This window comes from Pieris brassicae, chromosome 1 (assembly GCF_905147105.1).
Source record: "Pieris brassicae chromosome 1, ilPieBrab1.1, whole genome shotgun sequence".
NCBI classification, from domain to species: domain Eukaryota; kingdom Metazoa; phylum Arthropoda; class Insecta; order Lepidoptera; family Pieridae; genus Pieris; species Pieris brassicae.
The window spans coordinates 8,686,671-8,707,991 of NC_059665.1; the positions used below are offsets into that span (position 1 = coordinate 8,686,671).

The window sequence follows — 21,321 nt, forward strand, 5'->3', positions numbered from 1 at the left end:
GATTTGTACCAGATGTAATCCCCATACTTGAACCGACAACCAGAAACTTTTTGTTATATAATAGGGGGGGCAAACTAGCCTGCGTAACGCACACAAAGGGCAGTCATCGCAGCCCGTAGACACCCATTTTTAGTGGGTGCGTTGCCAGTCTTTGAAGGTGGAGTACGTTCGAATTTTTAACAATTGGAGGTCGTATCTCTTAGGGAAGGTGGGGGTCCACCGGGAGTCGATTCCACAGTTCGCTAGTTCGCAAAAAAAATGCCTTGTGAAACAGACTGTGGAAGATTTCCAGCCATCAAGGTGATGTTGGTGAAATTTAGAATTAATACGGCTCGTACGGTGCTGAAACGAGACAGGAGGGATCACCTCAAACAATTCTTCAGAACACTCACCGTAGAGCGTAGCGTAGAGAGAGAGAATCAAGCCGATCAGTAAGACATTGAATATTGACAATTAGACAAGCCCTTCGCTGAATTTGGTCAAAAGGAAGAAACTGGTATTTGGGAGCTCCAGGCCAGAGATCTGAGCAGTATTCCATATGAGGTCGTACTTAAGCCTTGTAGAGCTGCATACGTGTTACCTCAATGAAATACTGTTTAGCCCTACCCTAAACACCCAGCTATTTGGAAGCCAGTTTGGCTTTTTCTTCTAGGTGACTGCGGAATTGGACATCTTTCGAAATGCCAACCCCAAGCATACTAAGGCTGTGTGACGTACGACGGAGACCGCCTTTAAATTGAGGAGACACGACAAAAGGATCTTTCTTGGCCGAAAACGAACAACCTTTGCATTGACTGGTAAATATTTGATTATGGCAGGTGTCGAGATAAGAGTCATCCGCCATACAGTCCTGACCTGGCGCCCTGTGACTTTCATTTATTCCCAAGAACTAAAGATAAAATTCAAGGTATTCGCTTTACCATCCCTAAAGATGCGGTGAAAGCGTACGAAAATGCCATAGAAGAGACCTCTAAGGAAGAATGGGCCCACTGCTTTTCTCAGTGGTTCCATCGAATGCGACGATGTATAGAGAGGAACGGAGATTACTTCGAAAAACAATAAAAGTATTGGCAACTTTCTACATTAAGCCGTTTTTCATTTTCTAAACAGTTTAGTGTTACCTAGGTATCACCAGAAATTATGCGGTATTAAATATATAACATGAATGAATATGGAAATAACAGAATAATTAGATCTTTAGTCTGTTCTGTAATATAACGATTGAAGTATATACGCTGTAATATACGGTACTACTTAAGATTGTAACGTTATTTTCCTTTTTCCTTTAGTACAGATTTGCAAGACGAGTCGTAAAGACTATTGTGCAGTTACTGCAATTTTTATATATGTTAAGTTTGTATAATGAAGTTACAATTATCACCAGAAATTATTCGGCAGTATTCATCAGTCATAATAGGTAAATATTGTATATATATTTTTTAGAACTTAGTGTTTGTTTATTTTTTTTTATGTAATAGGAGGCAAACGGGCAGGAGGCTCACTTGATGTTAGGTGATAACGCCTCCCATGGTTTTTTTTTGCCACATTGCCATAAGGCTTGAAAGTGCATTGCTCTTTTCTTGAAGGACCTTAAATAGAATTGGAATAGATAATTTTAAAAGATAGATTTCTCAAATTTATGACATAGTAATCAGAGATAAGCTATTTCTTATCATAATGGCTTAGATTGTCACACACAGGTTACAAGACCAACTATAAAAAAAGAAAAGAAATAAGTAAATTTCAATAATGGAACGTAAATAAATTATGTTACATATTAATTAGAAATATTATCTTGGATCGTTCAAATAGAATTCGTATAGTATACAAATTTGCAAGGAAAATGCGGCAAAACGTTATATTATCATATTGTTAGATAGGAATACTTATTCATTTAGGTTGTCAAATTAAATTAAATCCTATGAAAAAATATAAATAAATTAATAAATCCTATATTAAAATGCTATGAACAATCAACCCTCTAGCCTTTAGGGTAGTTTAATTGGTTGATGACACTGTCATAAAATCAGTGATAAGAAGGAGAAATCTAATCACAAATGCGATAATTTTATCGTATAACATAATGTCAACTAATGTCATACAGAATTATGCTATCTTCAAAGTAAATACTCTAATCTTCCGAAGTTTACTTTTTTTAGTAGTTAATCTTGTTTATACGAGAAATTCCTTCTCTGTACAAATTATTTTTTCTTATTTGTCGATTTATGATTGCGTATTTATTCATTATACCTATGAAATGTTAATTTGTCAAAGTAGTCACTGTATGGCGGATGACTCGTTATCTCGACACCTGCCATAGTCAAATATTCACCAGTCCATGTGAAGGTGATTCTGGTCGTCGATTAAAGTGTGGGGGATACATCTCGTACAAAGCTTCCTGATGCCTAAATGTTCGTGTAGTATTTTTTGAACTTGACTCATACCAATGCCTAGGCTTGCTCGTATCTGCTGATAGGTCACTCTCTTATCTTCCTCTATCATGCGTTTCACAGCCCTGATCTTTACTTTCTGCCCCAAAGATTGGAGTATTTCTTGCGTCTCTTTGAGAGAGCCTCCACTCGAGAATGTGTTAAATATATTTTATGTATTGAATAAAGGTTCTTACAAAATTATACTTAATAAAATGTATTTTATAGTTAACCTAAGTGTGCTAACAACAGGCATGAGTTTGAGTTGGTCGTCACCAATGCTTGTGAAATTAGCTGATCCCTCACAGACTCAACTCAGTCGTCCTATCACATTCAATGAAGGATCTTGGATAGTATCCTTGGGATATCTTATTAGTACCTTTTGTAAGTATACTTCTATCTATATAAATAAAAATGTATCTCAATACTCGAAGACGACTTATTATTTGAACTCTGGAAGAATTTTATGGAATTTGATTTGATTTTATTTAATACTAATTCAATATTATGAAACGTTTGTTGTAAAATAAATTTATTAAAATTGTTTGGAACTATATTTATGTTGAATTATTATTACCATACAAATCTGCGCGTACTAGCTTCTGTAGGTCAATAGAACAGGTACAATTTAAATTAAGTTTATTTATGTTTTTGCTTATACATTTTGAATCAAAAATAAAGCAATTGAAACTATTATAGCTTTAAATATTTTATTGTAACATATGACTCAAACACCAATAAGAATCTTGTGAAGACGTTTTGATTAAAAAGCGATCCTATAAGTGTATACCTTATTATGTCGACTCGTAAAGTCGAAATCCTCAGTATATCGAAAAAAATTGCCATTACCTTCTACTGAACCTTTAAATACGAATCTCGAATTATTTAGGCTTTGTAATTCGAACAAAATGTTTATAAATGTTATGTTTACAAAAAATATGCAAATAATTTCAATCAAAAGAAGATAGTTGTGTGTGTGTGTTATGTTTAGTACTCAGTTTAGTTCATTATTATGTAAAAAATATATACTACAAAACTTAATTTGAATTCAGCTGAAATTTCAGCAGTTAAATCATAAGAATTTCGAAGTTCTTGTTAAATCGAAAATTCGTTAAGTCGATTTTTTTGCATTTCCCTCGACATTCGAGTTTTAGAGATTCCACTGATAAGTAATTCAAACAATCTGGTTAGAATACAATTACTAACAATTCTCCTTATAATCTTCTAATCCTCATAAAACGTTAGTAATCTCATTAAATAGAATAATTGTTTTCAACTGAACCTATAGCTTTGTAAATTAGCATATGCAAATGATATATGCAAAATTATACAACCAACGTTTACTAACCGTGATGGAAGGCTGGTGTACCACAGGCTGTCCTATTATAAGCACCAGCCTCGCTGTCTTTATAAAATAAACGTTATTTTTTGTATTTCAGCAAATGTTATAGGCAGTTTTCTATTAGACAAAATAGGCAGGAAATACTGTGTACTTGCATGTGCGGTACCCAAGCTATCTATGGCGATCTTCCTAATATTTGTGACAGAAGTATGGATGGTAATATTCGCACGAGCGATCATGCTGTTAAACGACTGTTTCTTGTTTTGTGTCGTTCCAGTTTATGCTGCTGAAATTGCTAGTGTAAGTAATTATTATAATGACTTTTTTAGAGTAGTGTTGGCCCAGTGGCTTCGGCATGCGACTCACCCCTGAGGTCTTATGTTCGAACCCTGGCTCCACAGTGAACTCTTCGCTCGAACATTGTGAGACCATTGTCATTGTCTTAGACCCAAAAAAGTTGACTGCGTGTGTCAGGTATAGGAGCCCGATCCGATCACCTTTGCTTATTAGATACAAAAACATAAAACTGAGGCCCAGACCTAAAAAGGTGGATTTAAATAAAAGACTTTATATAACAAAGCCCAAAACTTAATATGGACTGGAGACGATAATTGAATATAGAAAGGAGAATTTATTTTTACCAACCACAAAATAGCAGAATTATATTATGAAACATCTTCAATGTCTATACCAATTAATGATGCTTGCTTGAGAAATTCCCACAGCTTTAATGGTACAATACATAGTTCATAAAGTATACAATAACTATATTATTATTCAACTCCTAATACACGTTTCAGAGTACGTATTATTGATAATTTTGTGGTAGCTATAGCAGCCCTCTATCTAGACGTCGATTTTCGTTGAGGTGCCAGTATCCTCACAATGTTTTGTCGCATGCAGACAGAAATTTCAGTTTTGAACGCGCTGCAAGTATGAGAGTCTAATAAGTATATAAAATATATGTTTCAGATAACACAACGTGGTTCTCTAGGAACATTACTTCAGTTATTTTCTTCCCTGGGGGTTGTAATTACTCTGTCTGTGGGTCCGTTTGTAACCTACAGAATATACAGTTATATATTAGTTGCTACGGTAGCTATTACTACTATACCAGTGTTCTTTTTACCTGAAAGTCCATTTTTTCAATTTTCTAAGGGTAAGTAAATTACGCTATTAGGGCGGATAAGACTAGCTTTTTTTTACGCGCGTATAAGCTTGTCTTTGGGAGCGCATGTAGGCACGTAAAGGCGCGCCTTTTGGCACATGCTCAACTCGTACGAGCGTTGACACGCTTCTAAGGTCGTATAAGCAAATAGCAAAGTTACTTCATCAGAATCCATGTTTATACTGAAACAAGGCCACTACCGGTTCGAGGGAACACAAAGAAATATGCTAGTTTACGCGAGTCCGGTTTTTTGAAGCGCGTGTAGTAGCACGCGTGTAAGCGAAAAATACACTAGTTTGTAACCGCCTTTAGATCACGCTCAATGCCATGTGACTTAGATGTGACTCCCGTCAAAAACGTACGAGATTCTAACATAGGCCATAACTGAAGTCGCTCATGGAGTTTAGCAATATTTGACAATTTACCAAGTACAAATAATTATATACTGTATAAACACTTATACAACTCTAATTCCAGGAAAAACAGACGAAGCATTAAAAACACTAACAAAAATACGCGGTTCGAGGACACAAGCGAAACTAGAATTGGACGACTACGAAAAATCTGCCGAGAAATCAATAAAAATCAGTAAAGTCGAGTTATTAAAAAACAAAACATTCTTGAAATCTCTCCTGCTGTGTTTTCTTTTGTTTGGGGGTTCGCAGATAGTTGGTTTCAATGCTGTTTCGTTTTATTTGCAAACAATATTAATTTCAACGAGGACAAATGTTGCTCCAGAAGTTGCGTCAGTCATTATTGGTATAATACAGATGGTGGGTAGTTTATCAGTCACTCTGTTGACGGCGATATTCGAGAGAAAATGCATCTTGATAGTTTCACTGACTGGCGTGTTTATTGGGATGGTAAATATTTTATTCTTAACAACATATATAATTATAATAATCCTTTAATTGTCCACATTTTATTTTCATATAATATACAAAAATAAGCTAAGATGCGGGAGAAGGCCTCCTTAAACATTTTCCATTCTATTAGATTTTATGCCGTCAAAATAAAACATATACAAGCAGTTAAAAAATGTGTGCGTGTACTAGTGTACACGCGTAAGAAGTGAAACTTCTTTATGAACTTATTTTACGAAAAATATTCTACTATATGCAACTTAACGGAAATTGGTTAAATAAAGTTAAATAAGATATAGTTTAACAAAAGGCTTTTATTATCATAGACATGAATACAAATAATACACTTATTTCATTTTACCTTAATTGTAATAGAAATATTACTATAATTGTAATCGTCATTATATATTTTTGTTATGAATGCTTTCGAATCTCTTCGAATCAACCGTGGTAGGGACAAGAAAAATATGACGCGTAACGGAAAAATGTGACGCTAACGAAATATTGTGACGCGTAACGGAAAAATGTAACGGTATTTTTTTACAACGCCGATAAAGAAGTTTTACTTCAAAAATAATCCGGGCCTAGTAAAATAAACAATGTATTTATTTTTACTCCCTAATTAATAAAATGTTTTCTTTTCATCACAGCGTAAACACAATTTGATAGAAAGAAACAAAAGACTGTAGTTAAAAAAGTGTAATTAGATTGATCTTTATGTATAAGTCTTCGAACTGACGTAAGTAGGCAAAATTGGATTGCAAATTAAATTTTGACGGGAAGACAAAAATTTATAATTTGCTTAGTTTAAGTGGACATTTAATCATAAAAATTCAACAAGTTTATAGCGAAGTTTTTGAATGACAGAAGACTACTTTAATCAAAACAGTGCAATTCGATACATGTAGTTTATGAATGAGGAGGATATTTTATTATAAAAAATGATAAGAGAACATTTTATGACGCGCGCGCACAACGTTACAAAAAACCGACACCCTGACGTTAGCTATAGTCAATATTTTAGTTGTTTCTATTGTTATTTTCGTTTTTTCTACAATCGTAGAATAAGGCGGAAGACACAATTTTTATTTTATAAATAAATATTTAAACATATGTTTTGAAATTTGTCAATTGCACGATAATTACTTTCACCGTAAGGAAGTGTTAATTGCGCACATAGAAAGAAAATTTATTAGTGCAACGCCGTGATTCGAAAGCAAGCCAAAGCCACTCGTCCTACAGATTGCCACACTTCTAACTAATTCAATATAACAATAAATATAAATGCATTCAACTGTATATTTGTATTTAAATTTGTTATTTTATACACATTCGTATTTCGTATGTTCCAGATCGGCTTGGGAGTATTCTTTCAACTATGTGCCCCGGAATTTAACGTTACTGGATTTATGAATTATCTGCCAATAATTTCATTAATATTTGTAGTTTACTGCTATTCAGCTGGTGAGTATATTTTCCTGTTTGTATATTATATTACATTTCAAGTCGCAAAGAATCGCAAAGAATTTTGTATTGACGCAAGTATTAGTTGATCCATTTATATCACAGACATTTGTAGGATTCAAAGCGGCGAAGCTGTATATTTATACGGAATAAATATATATATATACTGTTACTATCGTTAATATAAGTATTGTCGTACAACATTAAACACAAAACATTTCTTTTAGGAATTGGCTCATTGATCTGGCCAATTGGGGCTGAATTATTCGAAGGACCATCAAGAGCCTTCGGTACAACATTAGGGCTAGTGGTTTGCCAATTAACAATATTCGCAACTGCTAAATACTTACTCGATATGACTACAGCTTTAGGCCCTGCGTCGACATATTGGTTTTTTAGCGGAATGTGTGTCATTGTTGCCATTTTAATTGCCATATTTTTACCCGAAACTAAGGATAAGACATTTAGTGAAATTCAGGATTCGTTAGGGAAAACTGAAAAGGGTGTAAGCTCACTCTAATATTAGTATTATTATAACTATAATAAATATATTAAGCTGATCAACAGCTTGCCAGCCACTGGACTGTGAAATGTATGTTTAAATTTATTTGTAATACATGCCATGAGTATCTGTGTAATATATTATGTAGTGTATGTATTAGCAAGCTGTACTAGATAAGTAAATATATGAGATAACAATTCAACGGATCCCTAACCTATAGATGTACCTTAACAGATAATTTAAATATTAAAAAAAACCTAGAAAAACAGACGGATACTTACGGCATTATCTCAAAGCCACTTTAAGAAGCGAGAAATGAATTATATTATTTATTTATTGTTGATTTGTTGTTATATGGTGAGTTTTTATATAGCCGTTGATCCTTCTGCCTAAGATAAATATTAAATTAAATCAAATAAAAATTAGTTAATGTAAACGCGAAATTATTTACACAACTCAACGTGCCGAAGACATATTGAAATGCATTGGGTTTTTATTTTCACTATTCTTTTTTATTTGTTCCTACTTTCTTAGGGTAAAAGTTAGAAGACAGACATCGCTAAACGTGACTTTTGTAATACAAATTTTATTAGATTTTGACAGTCGTAGGTTTCTGAATACTACCCTAGCGGTAAATATGACTCATTTATGTAAATTCCCATACATTTATGACACATTGGTCATATTTAGACTAAGTGTCGACATACGTCGTTAAAATATATTAATTATATAATATCCAAACCTGTCCTTTAATTAGTACAAGGGACGACTTAATGGATATGCATCGAATGGATAGATAATGTATGGAATGGAATAAAAATACACATTACATATTTATCATAAACATTATTTTAAATAGACATTATAATAATTTATGTTATATTTGTATTATTTCTATTACCATATTTAAAATTAAAATTATACCCTTAAGGCGTTATTGGTAACAATTTTTTGTACTATATCGAACAATATTTATTAATAAAGTCTGTGACTACTCGCAAGAATAACGTTAAAATGGCTACCGAAGGTATTCGTGTCGATATTTTTTTATGACGCTATTATTACGTTTTAATTTTCACGAATTCTAATATACTAATAAAATTTTGATTTATGTCTGTCTATAATTAGAAACTTAAACCCTATATTAGTGTAATTGCACGTTTTGTGACTATATTATCATTTACCTGTGAGATACAGCAATATATGGAACGCAGAGTACTTACTGTACGTACTACTTACGCGGGCGGGCTACAGCGCTCGCATGAACAGACACAATGACAGATGGACGAACAGGATAACATGGACCCATCGGGGAAAAAAAGAAAGACCAACTCTTTCGCGGTGTAGTGACGAGTGACGAGCTTAAAGTAATTAGTGCGGATGATAAGCAGAAAAATGCTTAGGTTGAGAGAGAGAGGCCAAAGATTTAGAGAAGCGTTGTATACTTTATCTAACAAAAAACATAATGGATTTTGGAAGTCATTAACTAAATATCACCTGACAGTATTACGCTAAGGTTAAGAAAGTGTTATTGATGTAAAAAAAAAACAACGTTTGATGAGATTATTACGAGATTATACAAAAATATATATCAATCTATGAAAAATTGCTATGGTCATTTAAACTATATATATATAGTCGTTCTCCACCGTCTCGTCTATATTACCACACTGTACAATTTAAATGAATAAGCACACAAACAATTTGCTGATACTGAATTGACTGATTGCACACAACATCGTGAAAAACAGCTAGTGTTAAAATATAATAAATTCTAGCGCAGCATGTGTTGGATTTTTATTTAAATAAATGGCTAATATGTTAGCATAAAGATAATTTATTTTGCTATTAATTTAAATAAAAGTAATGTGGAAATGGGTGGTTCAGCGAATATTCGACAATACATAATTGTAATATCAGGTATTTAAATTTTTTTTTGAGTCTTATTGATATACCTATACCTACTTCAATCACTGTCTTTAGAATAGAATTCAATACGTAAATGGAACGATATCACGGGTATCATCTGTTACTATGCGTGAAATGCAAGGCTCCATACTTATTCCTCGTCTATATAAATGACCTACCTTGTAAAGGAGCTATATGATAGTACTGTTTGCTGATGACACTTCGCTTTTTTTAAGGTGAAATGACGAAATCCATCAAAACAGTGTAGTTCACTTGTTTTATACAAATAATCTTAAGCTAAACGAACAGAAGACGAACGAATAAATACAATCAATTATTTGTTAAACGTTTGTAATATGTTATCCTATATGTAATATGATCTATAAAGTAATTAATTAATAAACGTTTGCATTATTTAATATGTATCTCAATGCCGGGAGGAATTGCTGCCATTTACACAGGAACTAGACTTTTTACATTAGTTTTCGTTTTCTATTCATTCGTTTTTATTTATTGTTATTACATGGTTAAGAATATTGTGTTTGTGTTTTAAATAAAATGTAATCCGTTAATTTAATTAATTAATTACACTTAGTATTTACTTAATGGTAAACATAGTTTATGTCACCACGATTGCTGTAATGGCCTATGTTTTTCGTACCAGATAGTCCATATTGTATTGTTTTATTTTAATTACACTTATTAATTTTATATTCAGTTAACTTAACTTCTATTGGCATGGGAATGACCTTATCTTGGACGTCACCGATGCTTGTAAAATTGATGCATGAGGACACACAGCTCTCTGACCGAGTTAATGAGGATCAAGCTTCATGGATCGTGTCTGTTGGTTTCTTAAGTTCGATAGTGTGTTAGTACAATGCTATATAATATAGAGATTGGATAAGTATGTAGAAATTGACAAATAGAACCGAAAAATAATCTGTTTATTTATTTAAACAAAGTGGCGCTACAGGTATGGGCCTCAGATTTCTGTGTCTGTTTTGTGATCATTTGCGTTTTTAGGTTTAGGTTATCAGCCTTTCTCGCCTGACACACCTCTTAGTACTGTTCTTCCTTTACAGTACGAGCGAATATTTAGATAGAAAGTGTAGTTGGATTTCGAACTTACGACCTCACAGATGAGAGTCGCTCGCCAAAGCCACTGGAACAACACCAGTAAAAATAGCCATTAAAGTAAAAAAATGTTCTTATAACCTGAACAATAATTTATTTATATAAAAGCAAGACTGTTTACTTTGATCCTCTTTGTTTTTTGGCGTTATAACTTTTGCTATATTAGCACCACTCTACGTCACGTCATTTATTTTTTTCAGTCTTTCCAGTATTCTATTGGTTAGTAAGTCTTTATGGCAGGAAGAAAGTCATGTTATACCTAAGTATATTTCGAGCCACCGTCAATCTACTGTTCATATTTGCTACAGAAGTGTGGATGTTGTATCTTGTTAGAGGCGTTACGGGGACCTGCGAAATTGGTATATTGTCAATCATACCAGCTTACAGCGCGGAGATTGCTAGTGTTAGTTGAATTTATGTGTTTGTCAAGTCCAATAAGTTGTTTGCATCTGATTTTGAGTACACATTACATATCGTCAATGGTGAGATCTTAACCCTCTGATATTGAGACTCCGCGATATCAATTAACATGAGATAAGACTTGTGCCCGTTTGTTTGAAACCGATTGGTTCGTATCAGAAGACATAGAAGGCTGACCAATATAGCCGATACGAACGTCCTATATGTGTTAGCTCTCTTTGTTAAAACACGTAGGAACCGTACGTGCAGTCTTTTGCCTTGCAGAAAATTTTGTATTACGTTTAAAATCGAAACTGTCATTTTTTCAGAAACAAATCCGTGGTGCGTTGGGCACAATAGCACAACTGCTAAATGCAGTTGGCATGCTTATAATGTTATCCTTGGGTCCATATGCGTCGTACTTAATGGTAAACATAGTTTATGTCACCACGATTGCTGTAATGGTCGTACCTATGTTTTTTGTACCAGATAGTCCTTATTGTATGGTTAAGAAAGGTCAGTGTGATTATTTTCTGGTTTGTATGTAAAAAATATTTTTTCTTCTTTATTTCTATTCACCTTGTGACTTCCGTTCTGAATACCGCTAAATCAAAACAGAACCCCTGTTCCGTTCGAATCGAATCAATATAACTATAGTGTGAATATATAGAGTTAACATAAACATAGCCTAGACAAAGGAGGCATATCATTAAAAAATAAAAATAAATCAATGGCGCTACAACCTTTTAGGTCTGGGCCTCAGAGTTCTGTATCTCTTACACACTGTCGACTTTTTGGGTCTAAGGCAAGCCGGTTTCCTCACGATGTTTTCCTTCACCGTTCGAGCTAATGTTAAATGCGCACATAGAAAGAAAATCCATTGGTACACAGCCGGGGATCGAACCTACGACCTCAGGGATGAGAGTCGCACGCTGAAGCCACTAGGCCAATACTGCTCAGCTGGCATGTTATATCATCATCAAAAATCATATCAGTAAATATTTCCTACTAGCATAATGTTACGATGTAAATAAAAAAATCTTTTTCTAGGTCGCATTAACGAAGCCTTAAAAACCCTAACATACCTGCGAGACTCCGAACTCTTAGCCCAAGAAGAAATAAAGGAGATGTCTTGCGTTTCTGGTACTAAAATAACTAGTAACACTATAAAGGATATAGCATTCTTAAAATCTATGGGCATTGCAGTTTTTCTTAGTATCGGAATACAATTAGTTGGATATAGTTCCATTACTTTATATTTACAGACTATCCTAGAGGTAACTAATACTAGTGTGTCTTCTGAACTGGTTTCTGTTATCTTTGGAGTGATGCAGGTAATAGCGTGCTTCGTGACGGCCATTTTGAGTGACAGAGCTGGGAGAAAGCCTATATTGGCGATAACGCTAGGTGGATTGGCGATTGGAATGGTAAGAAAAGTGTACGTTTTATTAATGGAACTGAAAAATGTAAACTAATCGTTATTGGCCCATTGAAGTTATTGGAGACAATCAAGGAATTCCTTCCTCCCAGATTTCGAATTGCTCTTACCTACTATATCCTAGGTTTAAAGGTCGGCCAATGTTTTTGTTGTAGTCGTAGCTGTCTTTTAACTTAAGCGTGGTTTATCACTTCTTATCATAGAAATCTACTAGCTTTAAGTCCACTCTTTCTGTCTTATATTAATAATATCTTTTAATTAAATGTATCGTGAATTCCATCTGTAGGTAGCATATTGTGTAGTGCAGATATTTTTACATAACAACATAACATTTTCAATGTTTATTACAGCTCGGTCTAGGCTTGTTCTTCTACATGAAAGATTCTGGAGTCCAAATAAATGGTTTCATGAACTACCTACCTCTTGTATCATTAGTTATAGTGGTTCTTTGTTACAACGCTGGTATGTTACTTAATCAACTACATAACTTAATCAAAAACAAGTTAAGACACCTGTCTCGCCCTTGGGCCTCAGTACACTGTTTCCTGGATAATTTTACTTATGTATGTAGGTTTGCACTTACATGTATTATTCCAACAGTGCAAGGGCGGGGTTCGATCGCACGATTAAGTGTCGAGTGACTGGCCATTATCACTTAAACAACGTATTTACTTCTCTAATCCCGGTTTTGGGTTGGAATTTAAAGAATATGCCTAGGGCACAAAACGCTGCTTGTCTTTGAAATGAATGAATGAATCAGATATAACTCTTTAAAGATTAATTATTTTGTTTAAAACATCAGGCTGAGCATGTCCCAATTTTAAATTAACCTAGTTGGTATACCGTAACTAGACTCGTACTTTATTTACTATGTATGTGTCGCAGCCAACTAGCTTAATCAGCCGTTTAATTAAGAGTCTAGCCGTTTAACTAACGGCCTAAGAGATGTTCAGCCAGATTAAACAGCTAGGCAAATGACTTGGATCGATAAAGTTTGATAATTGCCTAGCCTGTTGACTGTTCATTTAAATTTAATTCCACTTTCTGTCACTCTCAAACTCGAAACAAAACTTTTCAAACTATTAATATGGCGTCGGCAAACCACAACTTTGATGGTGATTTCCAAAGTTTCATGAAACACAACAAATATAATGGAAGAGAGTAGTGATAATAATGATGTGAATTTGACTAAAGCAATTAAATTTTAAAAGAAATATGTTTTTTGTCATGTCAATCACATGAATGGCCCAAGCATCAGCCAGCCAGTTTATTAAAAGTTGTAACAAACGCTACGACTGAATATATTTCAGGCCGTTAGTTAAACTGCGACGTTTAGTTAAACAGCTAGGCTGTTAATTGAACGGCTAATTAAGCTAGTTGGCTGCGACATATGTATGCGAACTTAAAAATTAATAATCACACACAAAGACGGTCAGATATATTTATATCATTCAAAGTCTGCTGCTTTTATGGGAATCCAAACACTCACTAATTTCTTATTCTCGTTCTTTGCAGGTATTGGTAGCTTATGTATAGTATTAGTAGCCGAACTATTTGATAACTTAACGAGATCCTTTGGAATTTCTGTCTGCATAACAGTAACAATGATTGTTGGCTTTTTGAACGTCAAATATTTTCCACTGTTAATAGAAATACTGGGGTCCGCTACCGTCTTCTGGTCGTTTGCGATCATCTGTCTGATATACATGACATTTGTATTATTTTGTGTGCCCGAAACGAAGCAAAAGTCATTCTTGGAGATTCAGGGAGTGCTAGGAAGAAAAGAATAAAAGATTATTCTAAAGATAAAGATTATTTTAAAGATATTTCTTTTACTTAAGAAGTATTATTTGCATCGAGCATCGAGTTGTGTCAATGAAAATACTAAGATATTATTAACGGTAGTCTGATTTCGGTCATTCAATTTGTCTGAAAAACGTACCTAACCTGTACCTAAATATGACCGTTTGACTATGACAGAATTATGAGCGATTCGAAAGAAAATTACCCTTTGTTCAATTTTGTTGTATTGAACGTGTCCAAATAATAATTAGAAGAAATAAAATTCAATATTTTAATTTAAACTTTTGGTTTAGGCAGTGTGATTATGAAGAAATTATTACAAAATTGACGAAGAAACAAGACAATCCCCTACTAACGACTTCGAAGATGTCGGGTTTATAATTTGTCGAGCTCAACGAGTTTGTTTCGTTGAAGATTTCAGTGCCTACACAAACAATATTCAGTTAAATAATTAGCTATGTAGATAGTATAACAAAAACAATAAAACATTATTCCCTAAATGTCGTATATTATTTTATACCAGCCCGCGTTGATTTCGTGTATTTCACCAGTCTCTTTCCTTAGACTGTTCCAATGATAATTGTATTAAAATATAAGATAATGAATTACACACCTAAACCATAGTATAGATATAAAACTACAAAAGATTTATATACCCCACCAGGATCTTCATTTTACAATAAATAAGAATTCTATATCACTAGTATTTATTATGGTTAAAAGTTTCCTTATTATGTTCAAGAATTGTATTATTCTCTTTTGTTGTGTTGTTTCTTTAAATAAACAGATGCATTTTTCAAATTTATGTATTTATATGTAATTTTATACATATGTAAATAATAAGCCATTTGAAAATATTCAGTTTTTATTTAGTTAGGATGACGCCATCAAGATAGAAAATGATGCTCTTAAGTATTGTTCAATTGAGTATAAACATATGTTCAAATATTTAATAGGAGCTCATCTTCAGCAACACGTCTCTCAATTCAGCGAGTTTATCAAGTGAAGTTAAAGCTGTTAAGAAAATTTCAAAATTTACCTACAAACCAAAAACACAATTATCGTTGGTTCGTTTGGTCTTGCGAATCCAATACGTTTCAGTTTATAGGAATACAAAAAAATCGACTGTTGGTCGCAAGAAGTCTGTGGCGTTTAAAAAATGTTAATTGTCTTTGTGACATATTTGAAATGACGTTAAGAGATAACCGGGAAACAATTCTTGGAATTTGTAATACATTAACATTAATTTCTTTAATATTTAATGTGAAAAAAAAAATGAATTTTTTGACAATAAAATTATGCAAACATCTTATTACACATAATATAAGGAGTATCCAAAGTTGTTGCATGTAAATATTATCTATTTCTTACGTGCAAAAGTATTGTTGTTATAGACTCGTAATTTGTCGTACATTACAGCGTAAAAAAGAGAAGACATTGGATATTTAAAGGCATGAATAGACACGTTGCGTACCTTTCTCATACGTCTAGGTGTTACGTTACGGTTTTTGTAATTTATTATTGCATCGCCGCAATATTTAAACTCATACCTAAGTAATACAAAAATCCATTGGACTTATTTAAAAAAGGGCAATCATTAAAGTGAAAACTATTTGCACGTTTTGACAAGTGTTTAGCGGTAGGGGAAAGTTCACGCATTTACTTTAAAAACATATCTTAGCGTTTCTAACAACTCTTCCTATCTTATTTGCCCAGAACAATATAAAGAAACTCAGTCTTAATGCCGGTTTTGCATAAGCACTTGTCTTTCGTTACTTTTTGCTCATGTTTGTTGCAATTATTAACATAATACTTACCATTTTATTCAGTGGATCATCCCCTAAACATCTCATATGCTTCAAGAACTGGACTGGTGACATGGTTATGGAAATAATAAACAGTGCACTAAGTTTAAAGTGCAATTTATGTGACACACATGGGAAGCGATTGGTATTTTTTTTTGTTTTTCTTTAATGAAATAAACGGTAGGAATAATCATAGACACCAGAAATGTGAGGATAAGAGTATTGAACAAATGCCGGCTGTGTACAAAATACATTAGAAACGTGTCTTTTGGAGAGCAACAAAATTTTATCAAAAAGATTCAATAAAACACTACAGTGCAGAAACATATAATGATGAGAATTTATAACTATAAAGAAAAAATATTAATTAAAATGTAACAGTACTTTATAAAGTATTATGCAATACATACTAGCGCCTACATCAAATATTATCTAATTTACAGCGCCTAGTGGTTACGCGCAAAGCTGAGGTTTATCATACAAATATAAATAAAAAAATCAATGGCTCTACAACCTTTTTAGGTATGGGCTTCAGATTTCTATATCTGTTTCTCGATAATTTGTTTATCTAATAGGCAAGTAGGTGCCTTTCTGCGCCTTACGCACGCCGTCGACTTTTTGGGTCTTTGGTAAGCCGGTTTCCTCACAATGTTTTCCTTCACGTTTCGAGCGAATGTAGCGTATCTAACGCATGTAGGTGATTAGTTTACGTATCTGTGTAAACTAATCACCTACACGCACATAGAAAGAATGTCCATTTGTGCACAGCCAGGGATCGAACCTACGACATCAGGGATGAAAGTCTCACGCTGAAGTCACTAGGCCAAAACTGCTCTACAAATATACTTAACTAATTGTTGCATTGTGTTGGCCTCGTAGTAGGTTACGAATCTTACACAATGTCATTAACAAATGCTTGTAGAGTTACGATACAAACCTCATAGATATAAGCATGTTTTTAATATTTTTAAAATGCGGGAGCTACATTTAGCGCCTTTTAAATATCACCCTTAATGTCTTACAGGATTTGTTGGAAAATTCAAAGATAATGATACTACAAGAAGTCAATGCACCAGTGTTAAACATGGCTGTCTCCAAAGCAGCAACTTTACTTGGCGCTGATGCTGTTAATATTGTTGATCGACTGATTTGGAACCATGATTATAATGGCCGGTAATCATAGATATACAGTTAGAGATCATTAAAATCCCGTAGAACACTTATTAGCAAATACCCACGACAATTTAACCTAAGGACGGCTATCACTAGATAACCATTAAAGTATTTGCCGCCCAAATTAATAAATACTTAGTTAATAAAGATGATGAAGTACCTCTACCTTTTGATCATATCTCCTACAGGATCTACATAGGTCTAAGGGAGCGTTCAAGTACATCGTAACGATTTGGGGGGGGGGGGTCCTCTTGTAAACCGTTACGATGCGGCGCGGGGTTTGAATTACGCGTTATTGTTAGTATATAATTGCGGAACGTAATACTTGAACGCTCCCTTACTTAAGGTTTGATATCAGTTACAAAATTGTTCATTTTAATCAATAAATATAAACTTGCAGAGTTTTTTCATTTATGGCGGATGCGATTTTCGTAGCAACATCCACACATTCATGCCTTCAAAGGTTTGCGCAGCAATCTTCGGTGCCCGTGATTTGTATGACATCTAGAACACATTCGACTATACAAGCAATGGCTACTATCATGACAATTATTGTAAGCTTTTAAAGTACTACAATTGTTAGAATTTTTTCTTTGATCATTGTTTTTAGTATAGACAAGCAGGTGATTCTATAATATAAAGCTTCGCGAATAGCACGTTGCCGGAATATAACTTCAGGCATCGTAGTGTCACACCGCAATAATGTGGTGCCTTTCCTTGGTCATTCAAAGGAGTACGACGCAAAGAGACAGCTTAGAAGATCGGCATTATCCTTCGCGGTATGCCAACGAGTCATCCACCCTGTGCAGTGGTGGAATGGAGGACTGACAGAAATTCCCTTGGACAGCTTTGGCAAGAAACCAGAAGGCTCGAGTCCTCGAAGGGAGGTGGGACAATTTATCGCCGTTTTTAACGTTCGCCGATAGTCGCTGCTTCTTTAAAACATTCTCGCTTACCACGCAAGGCCGCCTTGAGCAAGGCTGGGACTTGCCACCGACCGTCACCGCAGAGAATGGAACAAAAAGTTTTATAACCTCCAGGACCACTTCGGCGACAGAGTCAGCAACGGCATCTGAAGTACCCGACGAGAAGCAAATATGGTTAGGATGCAAAAAATACCGCATTCAATCCCAATTTGCTGACTTGTAGACCGTAGAGGGTACCTGAACGGCACAATGCACCAGTGAAGTCAATGGCGGGTCAACGGAGACCTGGCAGTTGTCCGGATACGAATTCAGCAGAATGGCAGACACATGTCGGCGATACGTAACGGAGTCATGCTGGTACGATGTTTCCCTTTTCTGAACCAGCAAGTGTTAGTTGCGTACATAGAAAATATATATTGGTGTACAGCCGGGACTCATGTTTAAATCCCGGTTGAGAATCGACGCGCAAATCTTCAAGCTAACTAAAACTACAAATGTTTTTTTTTATATTTCTCGTGTAAAAAGCCAGAATTGCGTGAAAGAAATCCTTTGTATGTGTATTGTATATGGTAGATGAACTATGATTTGTTTATTGTAATGAATATGTAGTTTTACTTTTTTTGAGAAAGTATGGTTGTTTTTAGGAAGAATTTGGGACAATTAGAAAATTAAACATAGCATATTTTGGCTCTCCACATCCAGTTCTTAACTCATATTTGTTGCTTTGTCCAATCCTTGGAGCTAATATCAAATTTAAATGTTGCTGTTCTGTAAGTACCCTGTGTCTTTTGTATATATACAAGCTTAAAATTACTGTTAATAATTGGAAGTAAACTAATTATGTATCTCATTTATAAGGAGTCCAATAATTTTTATATCTATAGCACAAACAGATTTCTCTTTCTCAGAAGTAATGCATGGCACTCCCTAATAGATTTTAATCCACCCCAAAATTTGAATAGGTATATGAATTATATTTGATTGTAATTAATATTTCATAGGTATTGGTTCAGACATTAACATTATTTAAAACAAAAGACTTCTTATGAGAAAATGGTATGACTTAATTATTTTTATCTTATAGAAGCAACCAGTAAGCCCTCTCCTATACAAGACTGGTGAGACATTATGTGCACAGTCCCATACCAGCCTTGAAGCATGCACAGACAAGAACAAAGCTCTTGGTAAGGCTGATGTTGTAATAGCAGGTCCAGAAAATGTCAGAAAGTTGAGTGAATTTAAGCTGTGTTACCAGGTAATGTACACTTTTAAACTATTTTAATACCTGTTTGTTTGAGTCCTTTTACCATTTATGCACTTGTCGGACTAGAGTATTAGATACTTTTTATTTTGGATACTTTTCTATCTCTAATACATGAAATTATGTATCTCAATATGACAGTTTTAAACAAAACATTGTCCTAAAAATGTTATAAAGCTTTAATATGATTTTAATCCGATTTTTTTCACACACAACGGACCAGTTATGAGTCAAGTGTGGCAAATGAGTCCACCAACCATACCATAGCAATATTATTTTTTTAGAGATGCAGGCAGTTTGATCAGTTTTGTCACACATATCCTATACATAATCAAAAGACTAAGCATGACATATCAAAATTACTTCTAATTTCAGGATATTGAAAAACTGGCTTGCCCCTCATGGATATTTCTTCATACTTGTCCAAGGGGCAAAGAGGTGGATGACAACCTTTTTTTTCATGATCGTGCAAGAACATTTGTAGCTTTTGAAAATTTTCAATACATTGCTGCAGCACTTATGGCTTCAGTTATAAAGGACCATACATTTTGAAATAAATAATTTAATTAAAACTAGTATAATTGGTGGAAACTTATGTATTATCTATAACTAATTATTTCTGAATTTTTCAAGGACAGAAACTAGTTGTCTAAGAAAAATACATAATAACAAAACTTACTTTATTTGTACACTAACTATCAACTAAAAACTGCACAAAGCAAACTAATCTGCATTTTTATATTTTCCTCTCATCACTTTAGGTAAGGGGACAACACCAGAACAAGGGACTTGTCCATAAATTTCACACATGCAAGCTCTTTCACATCCTGCACCAAAGTTCGCAGGATTATCTTTCTTCTCAGCAGTTATAGCTTCAGCTTCCAAAACATCTTTTGATTTCCCAATAGTATGTAAAAGATGTTCAAGGATCTCTTCTTTTGATTTATTGTCAATGTCTACCAAAATTTGTTTACCATCCTCTAAGTAACATTTAATAAATGGTGTAGGTGTTAGGTTCTTTAATGTAGCTACTTGAACATCTGGATTTTTATACTGGATCTGTGGTAAATACCAGAAAACGAAATCTTTAGCTCCTGCATTGTTTTGGCCGATAATATTGTAAGCTACAGAGAAGACCTTAATTTTATCTTTCAGAACAAGTTTTCCAGCGTTCAAGTAATTTAGAGTGCGTCGAAGGGGTGCTCTTCCTATCATGAACGGCATTGTGATTTATTCTTCGTTACTCTGGATAAATAGGTTACTGTTTCGCTCAATTCACATAACCTAAATCGAGAAAATTATTATAATACTCAAACAGTTAACAGGTTACAAAAATCTTATTTTGGGATTGAGCACTTTATTAAGCCAATTGCCAGTTGTCAATATCAAAATTCAAAACGACATTGATTATGATCGTGACTACTGATAACAGATAACTTATTATGGTAATGGTGACGTGATTTTGATTTTATACAGTTAGATATACTAAAGAAAAAGTATGTTTATGATTATACTTAAATCGAATCGAGGAGGTTAAATGTAGTGTAGGTATTTTTATTGTTGTTAAAGGTTTCGTATTCTTTGAAGTATTTTATAATTGACATGTATTATCTACAAGATTAATTTTTACATTAAATAAAATTATAGACATACAATCTATTATAGTCTATGTGGTACAATCTTTTTATTGTAATGCAAGATAT

The 21,321-nt window shown here is 33.9% G+C and overlaps 4 protein-coding genes across 4 annotated transcripts; 3 read left to right on the forward strand and 1 right to left on the reverse strand.

Annotated features, from left to right (window-relative positions):
• The first annotated feature begins 1,289 nt into the window (after positions 1 to 1,289).
• LOC123713697 (facilitated trehalose transporter Tret1-like) lies at positions 1,290 to 9,503 on the forward strand. Its single transcript, XM_045667514.1, has 7 exons — positions 1,290 to 1,417; positions 2,658 to 2,813; positions 3,869 to 4,071; positions 4,744 to 4,930; positions 5,417 to 5,802; positions 7,155 to 7,266; positions 7,494 to 9,503. Exons 1-7 carry the CDS (start codon positions 1,363 to 1,365, stop codon positions 7,784 to 7,786), a joined length of 1,392 nt encoding a protein of 463 aa, XP_045523470.1. The 5' UTR covers positions 1,290 to 1,362; the 3' UTR covers positions 7,787 to 9,503.
• Positions 9,504 to 9,590: 87 nt separating this feature from the next.
• On the forward strand, positions 9,591 to 12,558 carry LOC123713704 (facilitated trehalose transporter Tret1-like). Its single transcript, XM_045667526.1, has 6 exons — positions 9,591 to 9,688; positions 10,395 to 10,547; positions 11,014 to 11,216; positions 11,542 to 11,728; positions 12,263 to 12,355; positions 12,478 to 12,558. The coding sequence occupies exons 1-6, from the start codon at positions 9,643 to 9,645 to the stop codon at positions 12,495 to 12,497; spliced, it is 702 nt and encodes a 233-aa protein (XP_045523482.1). The 5' UTR covers positions 9,591 to 9,642; the 3' UTR covers positions 12,498 to 12,558.
• A 3,727-nt stretch (positions 12,559 to 16,285) lies between these two features.
• LOC123711293 (ornithine carbamoyltransferase, mitochondrial-like) lies at positions 16,286 to 20,210 on the forward strand. Its single transcript, XM_045663810.1, has 6 exons — positions 16,286 to 16,403; positions 17,283 to 17,431; positions 17,832 to 17,985; positions 19,002 to 19,127; positions 19,442 to 19,612; positions 19,994 to 20,210. The coding sequence occupies exons 1-6, from the start codon at positions 16,332 to 16,334 to the stop codon at positions 20,168 to 20,170; spliced, it is 849 nt and encodes a 282-aa protein (XP_045519766.1). The 5' UTR covers positions 16,286 to 16,331; the 3' UTR covers positions 20,171 to 20,210.
• Positions 20,211 to 20,284: 74 nt separating this feature from the next.
• On the reverse strand, positions 20,285 to 21,042 carry LOC123711320 (probable 28S ribosomal protein S25, mitochondrial). The gene has a single exon (XM_045663842.1). It carries the CDS (start codon positions 20,840 to 20,842, stop codon positions 20,342 to 20,344), a length of 501 nt encoding a protein of 166 aa, XP_045519798.1. The 5' UTR covers positions 20,843 to 21,042; the 3' UTR covers positions 20,285 to 20,341.
• Positions 21,043 to 21,321: the final 279 nt, after the last annotated feature.

Coding starts and splice junctions, on each gene's coding strand:
- LOC123713704 (XM_045667526.1), top strand. CDS start 9,643: ATGGGTGGTTCAGCGAATATTCGACAATACATAATTGTAATATCAG. Junction 11,729..12,262: donor TTATTGTATGGTTAAGAAAG/GTCAGTGTGATT, acceptor ATCTTTTTCTAG/GTCGCATTAACGAAGCCTTA. Junction 12,356..12,477: donor GGAGATGTCTTGCGTTTCTG/GTACTAAAATAA, acceptor TTATATTTACAG/ACTATCCTAGAGGTAACTAA.
- LOC123711293 (XM_045663810.1), top strand. CDS start 16,332: ATGGTTATGGAAATAATAAACAGTGCACTAAGTTTAAAGTGCAATTTA. Junction 19,128..19,441: donor AATTTAAATGTTGCTGTTCT/GTAAGTACCCTG, acceptor TTTATCTTATAG/AAGCAACCAGTAAGCCCTCT. Junction 19,613..19,993: donor AATTTAAGCTGTGTTACCAG/GTAATGTACACT, acceptor TTCTAATTTCAG/GATATTGAAAAACTGGCTTG.
- LOC123711320 (XM_045663842.1), bottom strand. CDS start 20,842: ATGCCGTTCATGATAGGAAGAGCACCCCTTCGACGCACTCTAAATTAC.
- LOC123713697 (XM_045667514.1), top strand. CDS start 1,363: ATGAAGTTACAATTATCACCAGAAATTATTCGGCAGTATTCATCAGTC. Junction 1,418..2,657: donor GTATTCATCAGTCATAATAG/GTAAATATTGTA, acceptor TGTATTTTATAG/TTAACCTAAGTGTGCTAACA. Junction 4,931..5,416: donor ATTTTTTCAATTTTCTAAGG/GTAAGTAAATTA, acceptor CTCTAATTCCAG/GAAAAACAGACGAAGCATTA.